Source organism: Sardina pilchardus, chromosome 16, assembly GCF_963854185.1.
Source record: "Sardina pilchardus chromosome 16, fSarPil1.1, whole genome shotgun sequence".
NCBI classification, from domain to species: domain Eukaryota; kingdom Metazoa; phylum Chordata; class Actinopteri; order Clupeiformes; family Clupeidae; genus Sardina; species Sardina pilchardus.
This window is the reverse complement of record NC_085009.1, coordinates 14,081,664-14,098,437: the sequence shown is the minus strand read 5'-3', so window position 1 is coordinate 14,098,437 and position 16,774 is coordinate 14,081,664. Positions and strand designations below refer to the sequence as shown.

Sequence of the window (16,774 nt, the reverse complement as noted above, 5' to 3'; positions counted from 1 at the left end):
GGTAACTAACTTTGGGCAGATCACAGCTATTTTCAAGTGAATGGGGAGGCCTACAGGAAGGGTGGGATATAGAGACTACTGCCATATTACTAATCCCATGAATTTCCATGGAGGATTCTTTGAGGCTTGTGTCTAGTCATCAGAAAGTCTCTGATATAAAGCCTTGCTCACACTTAGCAACAGTGTTAGCATTTTGGGTAATCGGATTACAAGTGGGTAGCTGTAAGTCCAGGTGTGAATGTATCCAAATACTGTATGTCCAGGGCCACTGTCTACTGTACTCTACATATAAGTGGAATTATGTGCTCCCATGGTGTTGTATGAAGAAAGGAATACTTAAAAGGAACATTATTTGGAAACCCACCCCAGATAATTTAGTAATTACTTTTCGATCATCTATTATTACATTATCAAACGTATCCATAAGTGCATCATAATTCTTATGCATTGCTGAGAGGTTTGACCACCATACCTGTGCTATTGTATTGTGTGGTTAGACATACAGTACATGGTCACTGTGTGGTGATAAATCAGCCAGCGCGGCAAAGACTATCCTAGAAAAGTGCCCATGTAGCCTTCTGTAAAACAATATCTTGTTGTCTACAGGGTTCCCTGGACCAAAAGGTGAACCTGGACGACCTGGTTCTCCGGCGAGAGGTGGCGCGAAAGGTACACCTGGCCTGCCAGGTATCAATGGATCACCTGGACTCAGAGGCGCCATTGGACCCCCAGGACCCCCAACACGTGAAGGCATCCCTGGAATACCTGGAGGAAAGGGTATGTACATCGTTTTAGATCTTCTATCCATATCCTTTGGCGGTTTACGATGGGGTTGAGACTTCATAGCTTGCACTCTGACTGCAAAGCCTCTAATGGATTTATGATCTCTGTCAGGTGTAAAAGGTTCGCTTGGATTGATTGGTTTCCCTGGAAGACCCGGAACCCCAGGAACGCCAGGACGCAATGGTGAAAAAGGACTTCCTGGCTTTTCTGGAGTTGATGGCTTACCTGGAGGACCTGGAGGTCCTGGATTCAAGGGTAAGATCAATTTATAGTTTTTTTACCATTCTGAAGAATGGTATTCAATCTATAGATAGCAATGAGGTATTCCTAAGGTCCTTCAAATATATTAACTGAGTAACCTGAGGGTTCTATGTTAGATTATTCTCTTGGTGTGTAACATTTAAGAATCTTTCAATGCAAGGATTTTACTACCTTTTAATGAATAGGCGCTTTTGAATGCACTGTGTTTGCTTCATATATTCTTGTTATATATGTTGGTTCCAGGAGACAGAGGATTGCCTGGATATCCCGGACCTCCCTCTCCACCTCTTCCAGTTGGACGTTTAGAGAGCGGGGAACGGGGTGACCCTGGTGTTCCGGGACTCCCAGGATTCCCTGGGCCTAGAGGTGATAATCTAGTAAACACATTACACATGGGCACTTTTATAAAGAAAGGTGTTTAAATTGTTCTTTTCATCAGTATGTGGTTCCATAAAGAGCTGTGGCTTTGTGTTATACCTTTGCATCAAGTGAAAGGTTCTTTGCATTGGAAATGGTTCCTCAGAAAGATTATTTTCATACTTGTTTGCCTTTTCTTACAGTAAATAGTTATTTAAGGACTGTTGCCTAGAGGGTTTTTTTAAGCACTACAATCTACTGTACAATCTATGACTTTGCTCTGAAAGCCATTTTTTCAAGAATAACAATTTCTAAAAAAAGAATCAAAATTAAAATAAAATACCAGTCTGAAAAAAAAGCTTAAAAAACATGTGATGTGTCATATCGTAACTACTGTATAAGGACTGTTGGAAAACCATTCCCAGTGTGTAACATAAGGTAGTTGAGAGGATGCAAGCAAGTGAAATGCTGTCATATCTATTGGTATTTAACCAATGTCAACTGTCAACAGGTGACAAGGGATTCCCAGGTCTGCCTGGTCGTCAGGGATTGCCTGGATTACCTGGTTTTGTTGATCAAGCTAAGGGAGCTCCTGGACAGCCTGGTATTCCTGGTACTCCTGGAACTCCCGGTTATCCAGGACCTAAAGGTTCTCCTGGAATCCCAGGTTTCCCGGGTACAAGCGGTTCCAGGGTAAGCATAAAGCTAAAATCTTATAAAAACTACTTAGTGGGAAATGTTGAGGAGGTGACATTATATAGTATTTTTCTAATGGATATACCATTTAATGAACTACTGTATGTGTCTCTTTAGGGTGATGATGGACAGCCTGGTTTACCTGGTAACCCCGGAGGTTCTGGGCAGCCTGGTGCTAAAGGTGAACATGCTAACAACTGTTTATTGTGTCATGTATTTAGATATTTACTGTCTAGTAGTTAAAGATGATAATGCATTCTGTGTTCATTTTTATCAAAAGTGGAACTGTCAGCGTGCAACATATTATTGGTACATGTTTTGAGCCCATGAAATACAAGTATGGCTTAATAATTACTCTGTTTAGACCTTCTGTCGACATTAAAAGGGCGTATTTTCAACACAGAAAATTTTACTTTTCGATAATGATATCTGAGGTGGATACATTTGAAAACTTTGCATTGTGTACAGGGGAAACGGAGAGCTTCAGATACTATGACTTTAAAGTATGTCACTCGCATCTCAGTGTTCCAGAACCAACCAACAAGAACACTTCTGTGGACTTTCAGTGTTCTAGAATCTAGTGTGGACGCAAAACTTCTGAATGACGATACAAAAGCGATCATGTTTATGGAGATCGTTTCACCTCAAATATGCATAGTCCTATTCTACTCATCTTATTGTAGACACAGCCATAATTGCTGATAGTTATTTTACCATTCTGCAGGTGAAAGAGGTGAATCCTTTGGTTATCCTGGAGGTCCTGGTGGTAAAGGTGCTCCGGGAGTCGCTGGATATTCAGGTGAGCCCCATCCTACGACATTTCCATCACCAAGTTCCTATTCCTGAAATAAGTCCTCTGTAACTGCAGTTACTCTGTTGCCTAGAAATCTAGACACACCTTAGCTTGCCAGGCTAGTTACCCTGTAAAACCCCCGAAAAAGTAAAATGATTTTGATTTTTGAGTGTTCGAACATGACTACAGTATTATCACCAGCTGATAGACATTCACGTTGACCCTTTTTCACTGTCCCAAAGCTTGCTCTAAATGACTTGTATACCTCTCTGTGTTCAGGTGGACCAGGAGGCCCTGGCTTAGTAGGTGACCCCGGTGCTCCAGGGGGGTCTGGGTATCCAGGGTCAAAAGGTGGCCCAGGAGAGCCAGGAAGACCAGGCCTCACAGGTAAGTGACTCTGGAGATCAAATGAGCATGCTCAGTAAAGAGTTTCCTCTTTGTGACTTCAGCTAGGTCACTGCCTACAGTAGTAGGCACATGCTATAATTTCACCTGTCTATGGGTACTTATGGCATGTTTGTTTTGGATTAGGCACCCCAGGATACCCGGGTGCCAAAGGCTTGTCAGGATATCCTGGACAGAAGGGATTGGCTGGTGAACCAGGTGGACCAGGAATACCAGGAACATCAGCAGATAAAGGTATTGAACTGTAATCCGTTTTATTTGGATATCTACATGTATCTAGCTATCTATCTATCTGTCTATCTGTCTATCTATCTATCTATCTATATATCTATCTATCTATCTATCTATCCATCCATCCATCCATCCATCCATCCATCCATCCATCTATCCACCATACATCCATCTATCCAACCATACATCCATCCACTTTCTCATTGCAGGCTTACCTGGCGCACCAGGTTTGGATGGACTTAACGGACTTCCAGGAGCTAAGGGAATACCAGGCGTTCCAGGTAAGGGAGTGTCTATCCCATTGTCAGTCTCTGAATTTGAATGAAGGCATTTGATATCCAACCAATGGAGTTGTCTATTCTAATGCTAGGTGGTGGCGGCCCTGGGAGACCTGGGCCTTCTGGTATTAATGGACTGAAAGGAGAGAGAGGATCATCTGCTCCCGGTGGACCAGGTCGACCAGGTGGAAAAGGAGAGAGAGGAGACTCAGGTGAGGAGCTAGAGGCTTTAGCAGGTTCCTGCTGTCAGTTGATGGTAGTTGACATGGGAAGTAATTCAGATTCAACTCCATATTATTATTTTTTTTCCATTTTTCTTTTTCAGTTATTTTTGTTTCAATGTCGTGTTTTTTTTTTTTTTTTGCTGTGGCAAACAGTTTAGCTTTTTTTGCTCAGCTCACTTTTCCTTTTGATATGAACAAATTCAGGATTTCATTTCATTCACTTGCATCTCATCCTGTTCTTTAGGTCGACCTGGACAGCCGGGCTTCCCTGGTGCCCCTGGCCCTCATGGTGGGAGTGGGATCTCAAACGTCCCTGGCCCACTGGGAGACCCTGGCCTGCCCGGACTGGATGGAGAAAGAGGTATAACATTAATCTAGACTTTTACATTTAACATAATTAAAAACAACGAAACCATGTACATGTATTAACTGCAGCTGTGCAGTAACCGGCCAATACCCCAATCAAAATCAGATTCTGCTTTATTCATAAAGAGGAACGAAGAAAAGAAAAGAAATTCCCATGTATACCTGCCCTTGTGTATTAACCTCATAGCTGAAGAAGCTTTGCAAAATCAATGTACAAACCTTAATTTGGGAAATGATAGCAGTCATTTAGCTGATGCTTTTATCAAAAAGTGACTTACAAGTGCGACAAGGACATCAATAAGTACTGTACACTAACAGCCCTATTGTCCACTTGGCGCAACGTGGCGCAAAGTGCGACACAAGTCTTATTCGTATAAATTACAGATGTAATTCTCATTGTTTTGAAGGATGTTACACCCAAAACACCCATGATGACTGATTAAGAAACAGAAGAACGACCCTTTGGAACATTGCGCCCAATGCGTGTTGGATCACGAAACCGCGTCATTTAATTAGCCAATATGGACTGGACATTAAATGTCGTTCAACTTTGCGTCTCTGATCAGATGTTTCAGATCGCCAAGATAGGGCCCTGAGACTCACATAGGCCCATTCTCAACCGATCCTCGAAGCTCAGTCCTCCAGGCTCGTTCCCACTGATCTATTACTATCACTGGATAGAATATCCCATTGTTGCCACCACATCATTCTTTATCTAGATCAGTGGGAAGGAGGACAGAGGAAGGAAGGGAGGATATATGAAAAGACGAATGACAGGCACCCTTAGAGTCGACTGACAGTACAGACAAAGTTAAGTCAGTAAAGGAGAAGAGGGACAGTCTAGGGGTGCTATATTAAGCATGCCCAGTTGTAATTAGTGTTTGAGGAGGTGAATTTTTGAAGAGAGAGAGGGACAACCTTGCTGTAGTAGGAACTGGTAGAACCACATACAGTATACAGCCACCCCGACACTGATCCTCCTCTTCAATTGCTTCACAGAAGACTTAAGGGCTGAACCCCCCGAAAGTTCAACCTGTGGTAACTCTAGCTGAGTGTGTCCGTGATGTAGGAGTAGAGCTTTATTGTATGACAAAGCAACATGAATAATTCAGTGGAGCGAGGTTGAAATTACATGCGGGAGCTGGGCTGACCTGTATTGTTAAATCTGGTCATCCTTATTTGATTACCCATATGAAAGCAAAAGAGACCGTTAGGAGATATAAGGCAAGAGGAGAAGGAAAGCAGTATAGAAACAATCTTAAAATGAACTTAAATTGGACTCGGACTGAGACTGGGCTGGGTTATTGAGACTGGGCTGGGTTATTGAGACTGGGCTGGGTTATTTCACAGCAGAGAGTTGATAGGAAGGTAAGAGCAGATTTATTTCTAGTGAGACAAGAAGAAAATAAATTTTTGAGACAATAAATTCCTTTGGGTAGATAAGTGAAAAAAGTGTCATTTTGGACTTGAGAACTCTGCTTAAATTGGCTTAACTCAATAATACATTGTAAGAGTTGTAATAAGCATTGTGTAAGTAATAAACACTTGTTGAAGCAGTTTCCAGTTTATTTGAACTCACTCCCTGATGTTATAGCATACTACTTTTGCCCTCTCGCCCACAAAAATAGACCTCATGAACAATATTAGAACAGCTGGAAAGTTGGAAAGCTTGTATCTGTAACGGTGTAAACTTTAACCACCCCCAACTCTCCATCCCTTAGGTGCCCGTGGTCTTGTTGGCGCCCCTGGACCTCCAGGCCCAGCCACAACGCAAGGAGATAGCGGAGACCCGGGTCTCCCTGGACTACCTGGCGGTCCAGGGCAGAAAGGGGAACCTGGTATCCCCGGAGGACCGGGAACACCTGGTGGCCCTGGATTCAAAGGTGCTCAGATTTCCCAATTTCCCTTTTACCTTATGCGATTTTAAAACCATTCAGTAACTCATTCAGATAACTGATTGGTTAATTAACGGCAAATTAGAGCACTATGAATTGTCTTGTATGTCTAATCTATTTTTCATTAACAACCTTCTGTATAGGAGAGAGAGGTGAAACTGGCTATAGAGGACTGAATGGACCACCTGGTTTCCCAGGAGATTCTGGATATTATGGAGAAAAAGGACTTCCCGGGTCACCTGGTGAGTGTGGACTGTTTTCCTAAGTATTTTGAATTGGAGATACAAAGGTAAAGATCTGTGCCTGCCCTGTATGTATGCCCTGCTTGACTTTTTCAGGTATCTTTTATGTGTGCCGCCTATGAATTGAGTTTCACAAAATGTGGCACACGTCCATGACATCATTGACATAATTCACGAGGTGGTACTCCACCACAAATGAGATGTAGTGAGCTAGCGCGTGATGGCCCTCCTAGAGACCAACTTACCATTAAAGTGTTCTTCTCATCAAAGCAACAGTTCTTGAGTCATTCTGAGGGCAAAGCAAGAGGCCCAAAACACTTTTTCCCCTTATCAGCCACGTGGTGCTACAAGCACACCAAATATCATGTGTGACAGCAAAGAATTGTCAACCATGGCCCCAGCTGTAGCACCTGCACCGCACGCCGGACACACGGGTTCGATTCTCGCCCGTGGTCCTTTCCGGATCCCACCCCTTCTCTCTCTCCCATTCTTTTCCTGTCACTCTCCACTGTCGTATCATTAAAGGCATAAATAGCCCAACAGAATATATGTGACCATTCATAGCGAAATCAGTCGTTTTGCGCACAACGTTATTTTGAGAAAATCAACAATAACAAACTTCCGGGTTAAAATGTTGAATTTCACGTTTTCGCCTCATTCGACTGTATACAGTCTACAGTTTCATATCGTGAACGCATTTCACGGAAAAACATACGTTTTGACTGTTAAACCCGGCGAAGATTCAACACATTTGCTGTCATTCCCGTTGTGCACGCGCTGCTTAAAATGGTGATTTCTCCTCTTCTGGCATATCGTGACAGGAGAACCATGTCAACTTTGGATGCTGTTATCTTAGCGATAGTTTGTGTAATACCCTCGATATACATATCGTTGGAAAGCTTAGTTTATGGCCGTTCACGTGAGCACAATAACTTAATTTAATTAATTTTACCGAAACGACTGGTTCCGCTTTACAGGGTCACATATGTAAAAAAAAAAAAGATTTGTCAATTTGTCAATTGTACAACATATGGCAAAAAAAAAAAATGGCCAGCCGTGGTGTACTGGTTAGGGCTTCGGGCTTGTAACCGGAGGGTTGCCGGTTCAATCCCCGACCAGTCTACCACGGCTGAAGTGCCCTTGAGCAAGGCACCTAACCCCTCACTGCTCCCCGAGCGCCGCTGGTTGGGCAGGCAGCTCACTGCTCTGGGTTGTGTGATTCACCTCACTGTGTGTTCACTGTGTGCTGTGTGTTCACTAATTCGGGTTAAATTGGGTTAAATGCAGAGAACTGAATTTCCCTCACGGGATCAAAAAAAGTATATATTCTATTCTATTCTATTCTATTCTAAATCAGCTTGAATTTCATTCTTCATTCTTCCTGTTAGGTGCACCTGGTCGTGCAGGGCCTCCAGGAGTGGTCTTGCCCAATGGCGAGTATCCACCACGTGTCTTTGGAGAGGGTGGTGGTCCTGGTTTTAATGGTCCCAGTGGTCTAAGTGGGGATTCAGGACAGCCTGGTCTGCCAGGGCGTCAAGGTTGGTGCTGTTTTTGCATATTGTCAAAATAACAATAACCAAAGGCTCTGGATGAACACAGAAATCTATGCAGTGTTATACACAGTAGATATAAATCAGTTTGATGTAAATTCAGAGTTATTTGTTTCAAGAACTGCTCATCACAGCTACTATACTGTACCATTTTAACTAAATATTAAAATGACACTATATTGTATTTTGCGTATTCAGGTCCCAAAGGAAAACTTGGAGGCGCAGGGAGAATTGGCCGTGATGGCGCAGCAGGTCCCTCAGGTGTCCTGGGAGATTCTGGACCACCAGGATTTCAGGGACCTACTGGAGAGCCTGGTGAGTGCCACCTTGGAGTGTATCAACACAAAAATCATATACAGTAATTTCCTGCATATTAGCCGCATTGTGTATAAGCCACAGGGACAGTGTTTTATGCAAGTTAAAAGAAACAAAGCCATATTGATACCATATTAACTGTCCCCGTGTATTAACCTCATAGCTGAAGAAACTTAGCAAAATCAATAGTCAATAGTCGGGAAATTACGGTAGTGCTCATGTAACGGGTGCTAGCTGGTTAGCTATGCTGTGGAACGTTAGTAAACCTCACTCCCCGACGCTTCAAGAGCGCTGCTGGCATGAAAGCTAGTAGCCTGGGCTTTTAGCTGGATTGTTAGCGCGCTTGACTCCCGATCCGAGGTGCTGCTGTCTCACGGGTTCGAGTCCGGGCGTGTGCAGGGCTGGACCGCGGTGGTTCCACACAACGCAGGTTACACTCAGAAGAACGGATGTCAAAATATTCTTTCCTTCCTTCTTTCTTTCCTTCCTTCCTTCCTTCCCTTTGTAGGTCCTCCTGGGAAGCAAGGACTGCCCGGACCTCCTGGTTACGCAGCACGCAGCAGCAGCATTGGCTACACACTGGTGAAGCACAGTCAGTCCAGCCAGGTGCCCATGTGCCCTCAGGGCATGGCCAGGTTATGGGAAGGCTACAGCATGCTGTATGTGGAAGGCCAGGAAAAGGCTCACAACCAGGATCTGGGTAAGAACACAAATCTGCCAAGATGCACAAGATTTCAAAGGACATAAATAATATTGTTTCACTTCTTGTCACTTTCTCACTTTATGTATCTTTTTTTCTTTCATTTTCTTCTGGTTTTCTTTTATTCAGGTCTGCCTGGTTCCTGTCTCCCCCGCTTCAATACCATTCCCTTCCTGTACTGCACTGCCAATGAGATCTGCTACTACGCCAGCCGAAACGACAAGTCCTACTGGCTGTCAACCACAGCACCTATTCCAATGATGCCCGTGGGCCAGGAACAGATTGCACAGTACATTAGCCGCTGTTCTGTGTGCGAAGCTCCCTCCCAGGCCGTAGCTGTCCATAGCCAGGACCTCACCATCCCGGACTGCCCCTTCGGTTGGAGAAGCTTATGGATAGGTTATTCCTTCCTCATGGTGAGAGAAACACAGACGTCATCTGCATAGACTGCTGTATTTTCATTTGAAGTTATAAGAAATAGTGTAAAGTGCTGACCTGTTGCCCCTCTCTCTGTGTGTGTGTGTGTGTGTGTGTGTGTGTGTGTGTGTGTGTGCGTGTGTGTGTGTGTGTGTGTGTGTGTGTGTGTGTGTGTCCAGCATACGGCTGCGGGCGCTGAGGGCGGTGGCCAGTCTCTGGTGTCGCCGGGTTCCTGCCTGGAAGACTTCCGCGCTACACCTTTCATTGAGTGCAACGGAGCAAGGGGCACCTGCCACTACTTTGCCAACAAGTACAGCTTCTGGCTCACCACTGTGGATCAGGGCCGGCAGTTCATATCCGGCCCCCCACAGGACACTCTCAAGGGTGAACAGATGCGCACCCGTGTTAGCCGATGCCAAGTGTGCACCAAGAATTTGTAGCCAATGCTGCTTGAAGAAACGCGTGAAAAATATGAGGAAAACATGGAAGAAAACGTAGGCATTGGTGAACCGGTGCTAGAGGTGCAAGAAAATACTGAAAAACAAACTTGACTGATAACAACGTCCCCATAATCCCGATTCCCGATTCAACCCTTCATTCTGATCTTTTTTGGGGATTTGAGGTTGAAATCGAGGGGTGATGGGGACATTTGATGCTCTTAAATGGAGTGTTGTGGGGGTGGTGAGAGGATGTTGTGTGACCACTCTACACTGGTTTATCAACAGTGGTGCTACTTGTATAATTGTCTTCTTTGTTTTCATTTTCTAGTTGTTTGTCTAAGATATTCACGGCTACCTCGGAGAGTGCGCCAAAAGCCCTTGGATAGCACTGAATTGCCAATACACCTCTTATTGATTACAGTACAGCCATAACACAGATCAATCATATAGGAGATTTTTTATATATATAAATATATATGTTTGAGGTGATTATGTTAGCTTCAATTACTGAAAGTGGTGATTTTTTATTCATTTCTTCACTTCATTTCTTGAAACGCATCATCTCATTTATCACAAGGAAAGTCAAGCACTTTGTAGTTCACACAGATGGAAAAGACGGCGCCCTGTGATCACCTGAAAACAAATGCAGTAAACAAATTCCCAGATATCTGTCTCTTAAAATGTATTGCACTGATGAGAATGTTTTGAATTGAGTTGAAATCAACCTAGCCTTAAGGCACTGTTAAGTGTGCTCAAATCAGGAATGAGCTCAGCCTTATGAAACCATATAGCGTAACAGATCACAAATTCCCATTCTACAGAAATTGTTATATTCTACCATGTGCTTTGTCAAATTTCATCTAAATTTCGTTATGCTGAAATGAGCCTCCTTCATTGACTAGAAAGAGAGACAGAGTTTGTGGAATAGAATACCTCTTTGGGACACAGAAAATAACAAAATGCCACTATGACTGTTTTCTTCCTTCAAATGACCAAATGTATTGTTTTATTTTTTAGTTAATGAAACTAAAAGAAGAATAACAGCCACATCAACTCAGAGACCTAAAGATCTGCCTTTAATGGAATTAATATATTGATATGTTACTTGCTAGAGGCGTTGAGCTTCATTTGAAATCATTGTCATTGCTTTACATCTGTTGTCTCTTTTCTGGGCTGGCCTGTTCTGTGTCATGCTTACTCTCCTGTGTCTCCTCTGAAACGACAGTAAGAAGTGGGTATGGGTGATGCGTAACCACTATGCCGCTCAGTCTCTCATTGGTAGCCATGAGTACATCTTGTCCATTTCTTTTCATTCGTTACATTTGTATGTATACAGTTATACTGTATAGTAGTTTACTCCATTGAACCCTCTGCTTGAGATTTGATAACATAAAAGATATAGGCTGATGTACATTTTTAGGTGAAACAAAAGCTTAGATTTTGTTTTTTTGTTTTTTGTTTTTAATAAAAAATTACAATTATGTTTATTCATTGTTAATAAAAGTACACATGTGCAAATATTTTAATAACACAGACTGCTTATGTACTGTTGCTGTTTCAGCGTTACTACTATGCATCATTTGACAAATCTGGCTTTGATGTAGATGAATATGTTTTGCGTACATGCAATTTACACCGGGGATGTTACTATTCCTATTATTATCATGTGGCTATTAAAATGTTTTACTGGAGGACGCTGAGAATGGGTGTAATTTCTGTGCTCACTATGAAATAAAGTATTAAAAACATTGTCAACTTATTTGTAAGTTGGGGGAGATGTTCAATTCTTTCACAAACATTCTGGGTATTTGGTAAATTGTACCAGTGGTTTGACATGTTTTCCTGTCTGAATTAAAGGAAACATTGGAGACATGAAAGAGGTTTTAAAACGGGATATTAAACAGGCCATGGAGGCTTAAGCCTATGTTCCTCTGAGAGTGGATTCTGTATATGCCTTTACCATAGGATAATAAATTAAATGGAAAATAATCAGATTATCAACGGCTGCTGTGACCATTACATGAACATAATGACGCAAATGCCTATCTCATAACATGATATATAGCCTACTAATAGGCTACACAGGCCTATTCATAGAGTATGGTGAATTTACCCATATTTGCAATTACCTTGTGGGAAAACAATCAGCATAGCCTAGGCTACATTGTATATATTTCATTAATTGTTTAATTAACTGAGGAATTTGTGTGGGGATATCTATTGTTAACATTTTTACCCTATTCACCCCATAATATTTGTCCATAGACTTAATAATGGGGCATAAAGAGGGCGATAACACACAAACAGCAGCTTATTGACCGGGTTGGCCACCCAGGTTGTGATCCTGGGACACCCTAGATTTTATTTTTGCATGACAACCTTTCACAGCAGCCCATGTCTGTAAAACCCCCTTTGCCCCCTGGGTAATGGTCAAATTTGTCGAATATGTCGAATCAGAACTCACTCATGTAGCCTATTTATCTAGCCTACAAGAAAGGATACACTAGGCTACACTTAGTATGTTTTCTTTTACCTTTGTTACATTATTGCACATCTCAGTCGTGGTGATGGCTTTTATTTTGGTACACTGGCACACGGCTAAATTGGCCGGAAGTTTAGCCCCTGCAGAATTTCTTTTTGTTGCTAAGTTTAGTGACACCAGCCTCATACAGCGGATTATATTATTTCTCTCTTGGTAGGATACTGATAAACAGGTAGGCCTAAATGCATATTTTTCTATCCCCGATGCTAAGCGTTCAAACAACGTATTCAGTTTGTCCGCTAACATCAACATTATTTTCACGGACCATAAATAACCCTGAGCTAACGATACCTGCAGATGATGATGACTTGAAGGCTACTCGGTGGTAGCCGTAGCTACGCCTTGGATGTGCTACACCAATTAATGGCATTTCCATCATAAGACGCACGTATTGTCGAGTTATGCTAAGCAGGTTTTATGGATAATTGCAATTTCTTCTGAATTGACAGTGTGACAGCCGAGGTTATGCAAACATAACCTTTCACCACCACCAAATGTTCAGAGTGCACGGTTTTTCAGCTGGTAGTGTTATGTGGGCCTAACGTCACACAGGCAATGGGCTTTTGGCAGGGAAAGTTCACTGATCTATAAAGAATACCTTTATTCTTTATAGATCAGTGGGGAAAGTTAGCCAGTGACACAGAAAGATGACGGTCAATGGAACTGTTAGAACCAAAGGTTCTAGAGCGGAGCTCTGTTCTAGAATCTTTGGTTAGAACTGTGTCCCTGTTTTGTTGTTGTTGTTGTTGTTGATGATGTTGTTGATTGTAGGGACAACTACAATATCAATCATTAGGAGGTACAATATCATTATCCCTATCAAAACTTTTTTCTGATTCTGTATCTAAAATGTCAATAAAATCAACCATAATCAGCAATCAATAATCAACTTCTCAATACCTTAATATGCATAGTGGACAAATATGCATAGTGGCACTGGCATAATGTTCATTGGACATTATTTGCATATTGCACATAACATTTCAGAAAATTATGTATCTATGTGAGTAAACCACTAGGCAGTTTCATTGTGATATACATTCGTTTTACCTTATTTACTCACTTCTTGAGAAAAATATTAAATTGAAGACACAAGAATGATGGAGACATCAATCAAAAGTTCAATCACCTAAGAATACAGTCCAACCACTCTCCAAAATGAACATTGTAGATGTAGATGCATGTAGATCCCGAATAGGCCCCTACTAGGGACACGCAGGTGAATGGGCATGGGAGTGGCCTGCTTGCAAGTAAGTCCCAGTGCAGCCAACTGCAAGCAACAGACAGTAATTCAAATGTCCGTAAATGGTAATTACATTTCATGGAGAACTAAAAAGAACACTCAAGTGAGTTTCTAATATTTGACAAAATATATATTTAGGTGGTTCAAATTCAACCCACGGCTTTTTTTCAATCCCACCCAATCTCTGTCCCATTTACTTTCTGTCATTCTTCTCTATCTCATCTGAATAAAAGCAAAAATAATCAAAAATAGCCATCATCAACTAAACTGCAAGAAGTGAATAAATAAATTGGACAAAATAATATGTAATGTATATTTTTGCATTAGTATAAAATGTATAATAGATTTTTTTTTTATTAATACATTTCGGTAGACTTTATTCTGTTTTGCTTTTCTCTATCTGCAAACACAAAAAAATGCATCTGCTTGTCTTGCAGGTACGCTGGAATTTTCGGACACCCACTCGGACATGTCATATGTCTTCATCAATGACTCATCGCAAAGCAGCGTACCACTGCTGCAAGCATGCATTGATGGAGACCTGGCCTTTGCTAGACGTCTTTTGGAGACCGGCTGTGACCCAAACATCCGGGACAGTCGAGGCCGCACCGGCTTGCACCTAGCCGCCGCGCGGGGCAATGTGGAGATATGCCGCTTCCTTCACAAGTTCGGCGCCGACCTCTTGGCCACCGATTACCAGGGTAACACTGCACTACACCTCTGTGGCCACGTAGATACTATCCAGTTCCTGGTGTCTAACGGCTTGAAGATTGACATATGGTGAGTTTGGGCACCTCGGCATGTGTTAAAGTGTGTTTTTTGCTGTTGTTTTGACAAGAGACAATCACTATGTTGGTCTTCATCTGGAGACCATTACAAGTGAGTTCCATTATCAGTGTCATAGTTGTTCCCACAAGGTTTCCGTTTTAACATTCCATATGTTATCTTAAATGCAGCGGAAGTGGTTTGGGAACAAAATAGAACGTTTTGTTTTTGTTTTTCTTGTTGAAAGGATCTTTATGTACTGTAATCACTTGATTTCTGGTATTCTTACAGCAATCACAATGGGTCCACGCCATTGGTTCTGGCTAAGAGAAGAGGGGTGAATAAAGACGCCATCCGCCTCCTGGAGGGTCTGGAGGAGCAAGAGATGAAAGGCTTCAACAGAGGAGCGCACTCTAAACTGGAGACCATGCATATGGCTGAGAATGAGAGGTCAGTGATTACATACAGTAGTGTCAGTGGTGCTGCATCTGCTAATTCTTTGCAGGTCTGTGATTGTCAAAAATATATAAAGATATGATTAATATATTAAAAAAAAGATAATGGTAATACAGTGAAAGATGGTGATTGCAGTAACATTAATACCAACACTAAAATAAGTTATTATAGTTTTTTCTTATGGATTGAGGACACATTCGGTGTCTTCAGAAAAGATGAGTTTTTGTGGTTATTGTCTCTGATTCCTGATGAACTATATTTCATGACATACAAAAATAATGTACTGTGACAAGTGTGGAGAATGTAGTCAAAAGAAGTGTTGAAAATGCATTTAACAATGTGAATGTATATATGCCCTCTGTTCACTTTTTGTGCAGTGCTATGGAAAGCCATTCTCTCCTCAACCCTAACCTTCAGAATAGCGAGGGGGTTCTATCCAGCTTCCGCACCACGTGGCAGGAATTTGTGGAGGATCTCGGCTTCTGGAGAGTCCTCGCGCTGCTGGTGGTCATCGCTCTGCTGTCCCTCGGTATTGCCTATTATGTTAGTGGGGTGCTGCCATTTTCTGCCGGTCAGCTAGAGCTGGTACACTGAGGTGTTGTTGATCAGACTACATCACGTGAGGGACATGAGTTGGAAATGGCTGCTGGGTTGCCAGGGAGACTGATTTGCAGAATGGCTGAATACTGGTAGAAGGAACTTGGTGCTTGAGGGAGCTTGAGAATGTGCTTGAGTTTATTCACAGGTAGACACTACACACCAAACAAGGCACACATCCAAGTGTATCATACTTTTAAAGAAGGCTGTACTAGTGATGAATTACAATATCCATAGCCCCTTATAGTAATTAATTATGATTATTTTCTTGCTGGCACATCTTAGCTCCTCATTTCGTGCCAGTATACAATGTTCATTCCGGTTTGTATAAATTGTAGTTTCTTTTTAGCTTTCTATGTATGCAAAATATGTTCTGTATATAAAGCTGTTTGAAAGTACTTTCTGATGTTACAGAATTGGATATGCACCATCATGGTTTGCCTTTTCATTACAATATATCCACTGTATTATGTGAGCTTTGCTTTCAGGGTTCAATTCACGTTTTTGTAATGTTCCACTTTTATTTTCCTTTGCAGCTAGATCACTGACACTTGTACACTGTAACTACCTAACCTGAAATAATATAGGATGGTTATATGTTGTGTATTCTAACGGGTGGACATTGTTGATTCTTTGTCTTTAACTCAGTTTATTTGTAGTTTATTGTGACATAGCCTACTTTTATCAGCTATTTATAGATAGGTCAGTACTTTTTTTGCACAAATTGCACAGATTATGTTTGTCCTGTCATGAAATTAAATTCTGGCTTTTTGAAAACAACTGATTCTATTCATTTAGTTAAGATATGATATAATGATGTGATATATATCTTTTTTCAGGTATTTACCTCAGTGACATCAGTGTGGCACACTGTGTTACCATGCACTCATTGAATTATTATCACTACTTCCTGTTACTACCTTGCACACCAGAGCCCCATTCTTCATCCATAGATGATTAAATGGTTAAAATGGATTCCATCATTGATGATTTGTCATGATGTCGGATCATTGGAGCAGCTTAGGTGAAACTTGGTAAACCATGGTTTCTTGAACTAACTTTTGATAGATGATAATGTGTTTGGTAAGTCGGGCCCTGCACTGTATTTGACACTAACATGGTTGGTGTAACTGAATGTTTATTTTATTTTTTATTTTTTTTTACTTACAAAAGTATTGGGCAGTTCCTCTATGTAGATGGCGGCCAGGGCCGCCTAAG

The 16,774-nt window shown here is 41.8% G+C and overlaps 2 protein-coding genes across 3 annotated transcripts in view; both read left to right on the top strand.

Moving 5' to 3' along the window:
• Positions 1–11,700, top strand: part of col4a6 (collagen, type IV, alpha 6) — a 91,018-nt gene extending 79,318 nt beyond the window's left edge. For both annotated transcript variants that reach the window (XM_062516829.1, XM_062516828.1), the window contains 18 exons: positions 607–777; positions 895–1,038; positions 1,288–1,410; positions 1,913–2,094; positions 2,215–2,278; positions 2,822–2,896; positions 3,170–3,277; positions 3,422–3,529; positions 3,736–3,807; positions 3,897–4,016; positions 4,273–4,389; positions 6,116–6,277; positions 6,433–6,531; positions 7,920–8,069; positions 8,280–8,396; positions 8,905–9,096; positions 9,226–9,512; positions 9,693–11,700. In XM_062516829.1, coding sequence (XP_062372813.1) covers positions 607–777; positions 895–1,038; positions 1,288–1,410; positions 1,913–2,094; positions 2,215–2,278; positions 2,822–2,896; positions 3,170–3,277; positions 3,422–3,529; positions 3,736–3,807; positions 3,897–4,016; positions 4,273–4,389; positions 6,116–6,277; positions 6,433–6,531; positions 7,920–8,069; positions 8,280–8,396; positions 8,905–9,096; positions 9,226–9,512; positions 9,693–9,953 — 2,552 coding nt within the window. In that variant the 3' untranslated portion in view covers positions 9,954–11,700. The remainder of the gene's footprint in view (positions 1–606; positions 778–894; positions 1,039–1,287; positions 1,411–1,912; positions 2,095–2,214; positions 2,279–2,821; positions 2,897–3,169; positions 3,278–3,421; positions 3,530–3,735; positions 3,808–3,896; positions 4,017–4,272; positions 4,390–6,115; positions 6,278–6,432; positions 6,532–7,919; positions 8,070–8,279; positions 8,397–8,904; positions 9,097–9,225; positions 9,513–9,692) is intronic.
• An 837-nt stretch (positions 11,701–12,537) lies between these two features.
• ankrd46b (ankyrin repeat domain 46b) lies at positions 12,538–16,336 on the top strand. The gene is made up of 4 exons (XM_062516827.1): positions 12,538–12,667; positions 14,176–14,518; positions 14,795–14,953; positions 15,337–16,336. The coding sequence occupies exons 2-4, from the start codon at positions 14,208–14,210 to the stop codon at positions 15,551–15,553; spliced, it is 687 nt and encodes a 228-aa protein (XP_062372811.1). The 5' UTR covers positions 12,538–12,667; positions 14,176–14,207; the 3' UTR covers positions 15,554–16,336.
• The last annotated feature ends 438 nt before the right edge of the window (positions 16,337–16,774 follow it).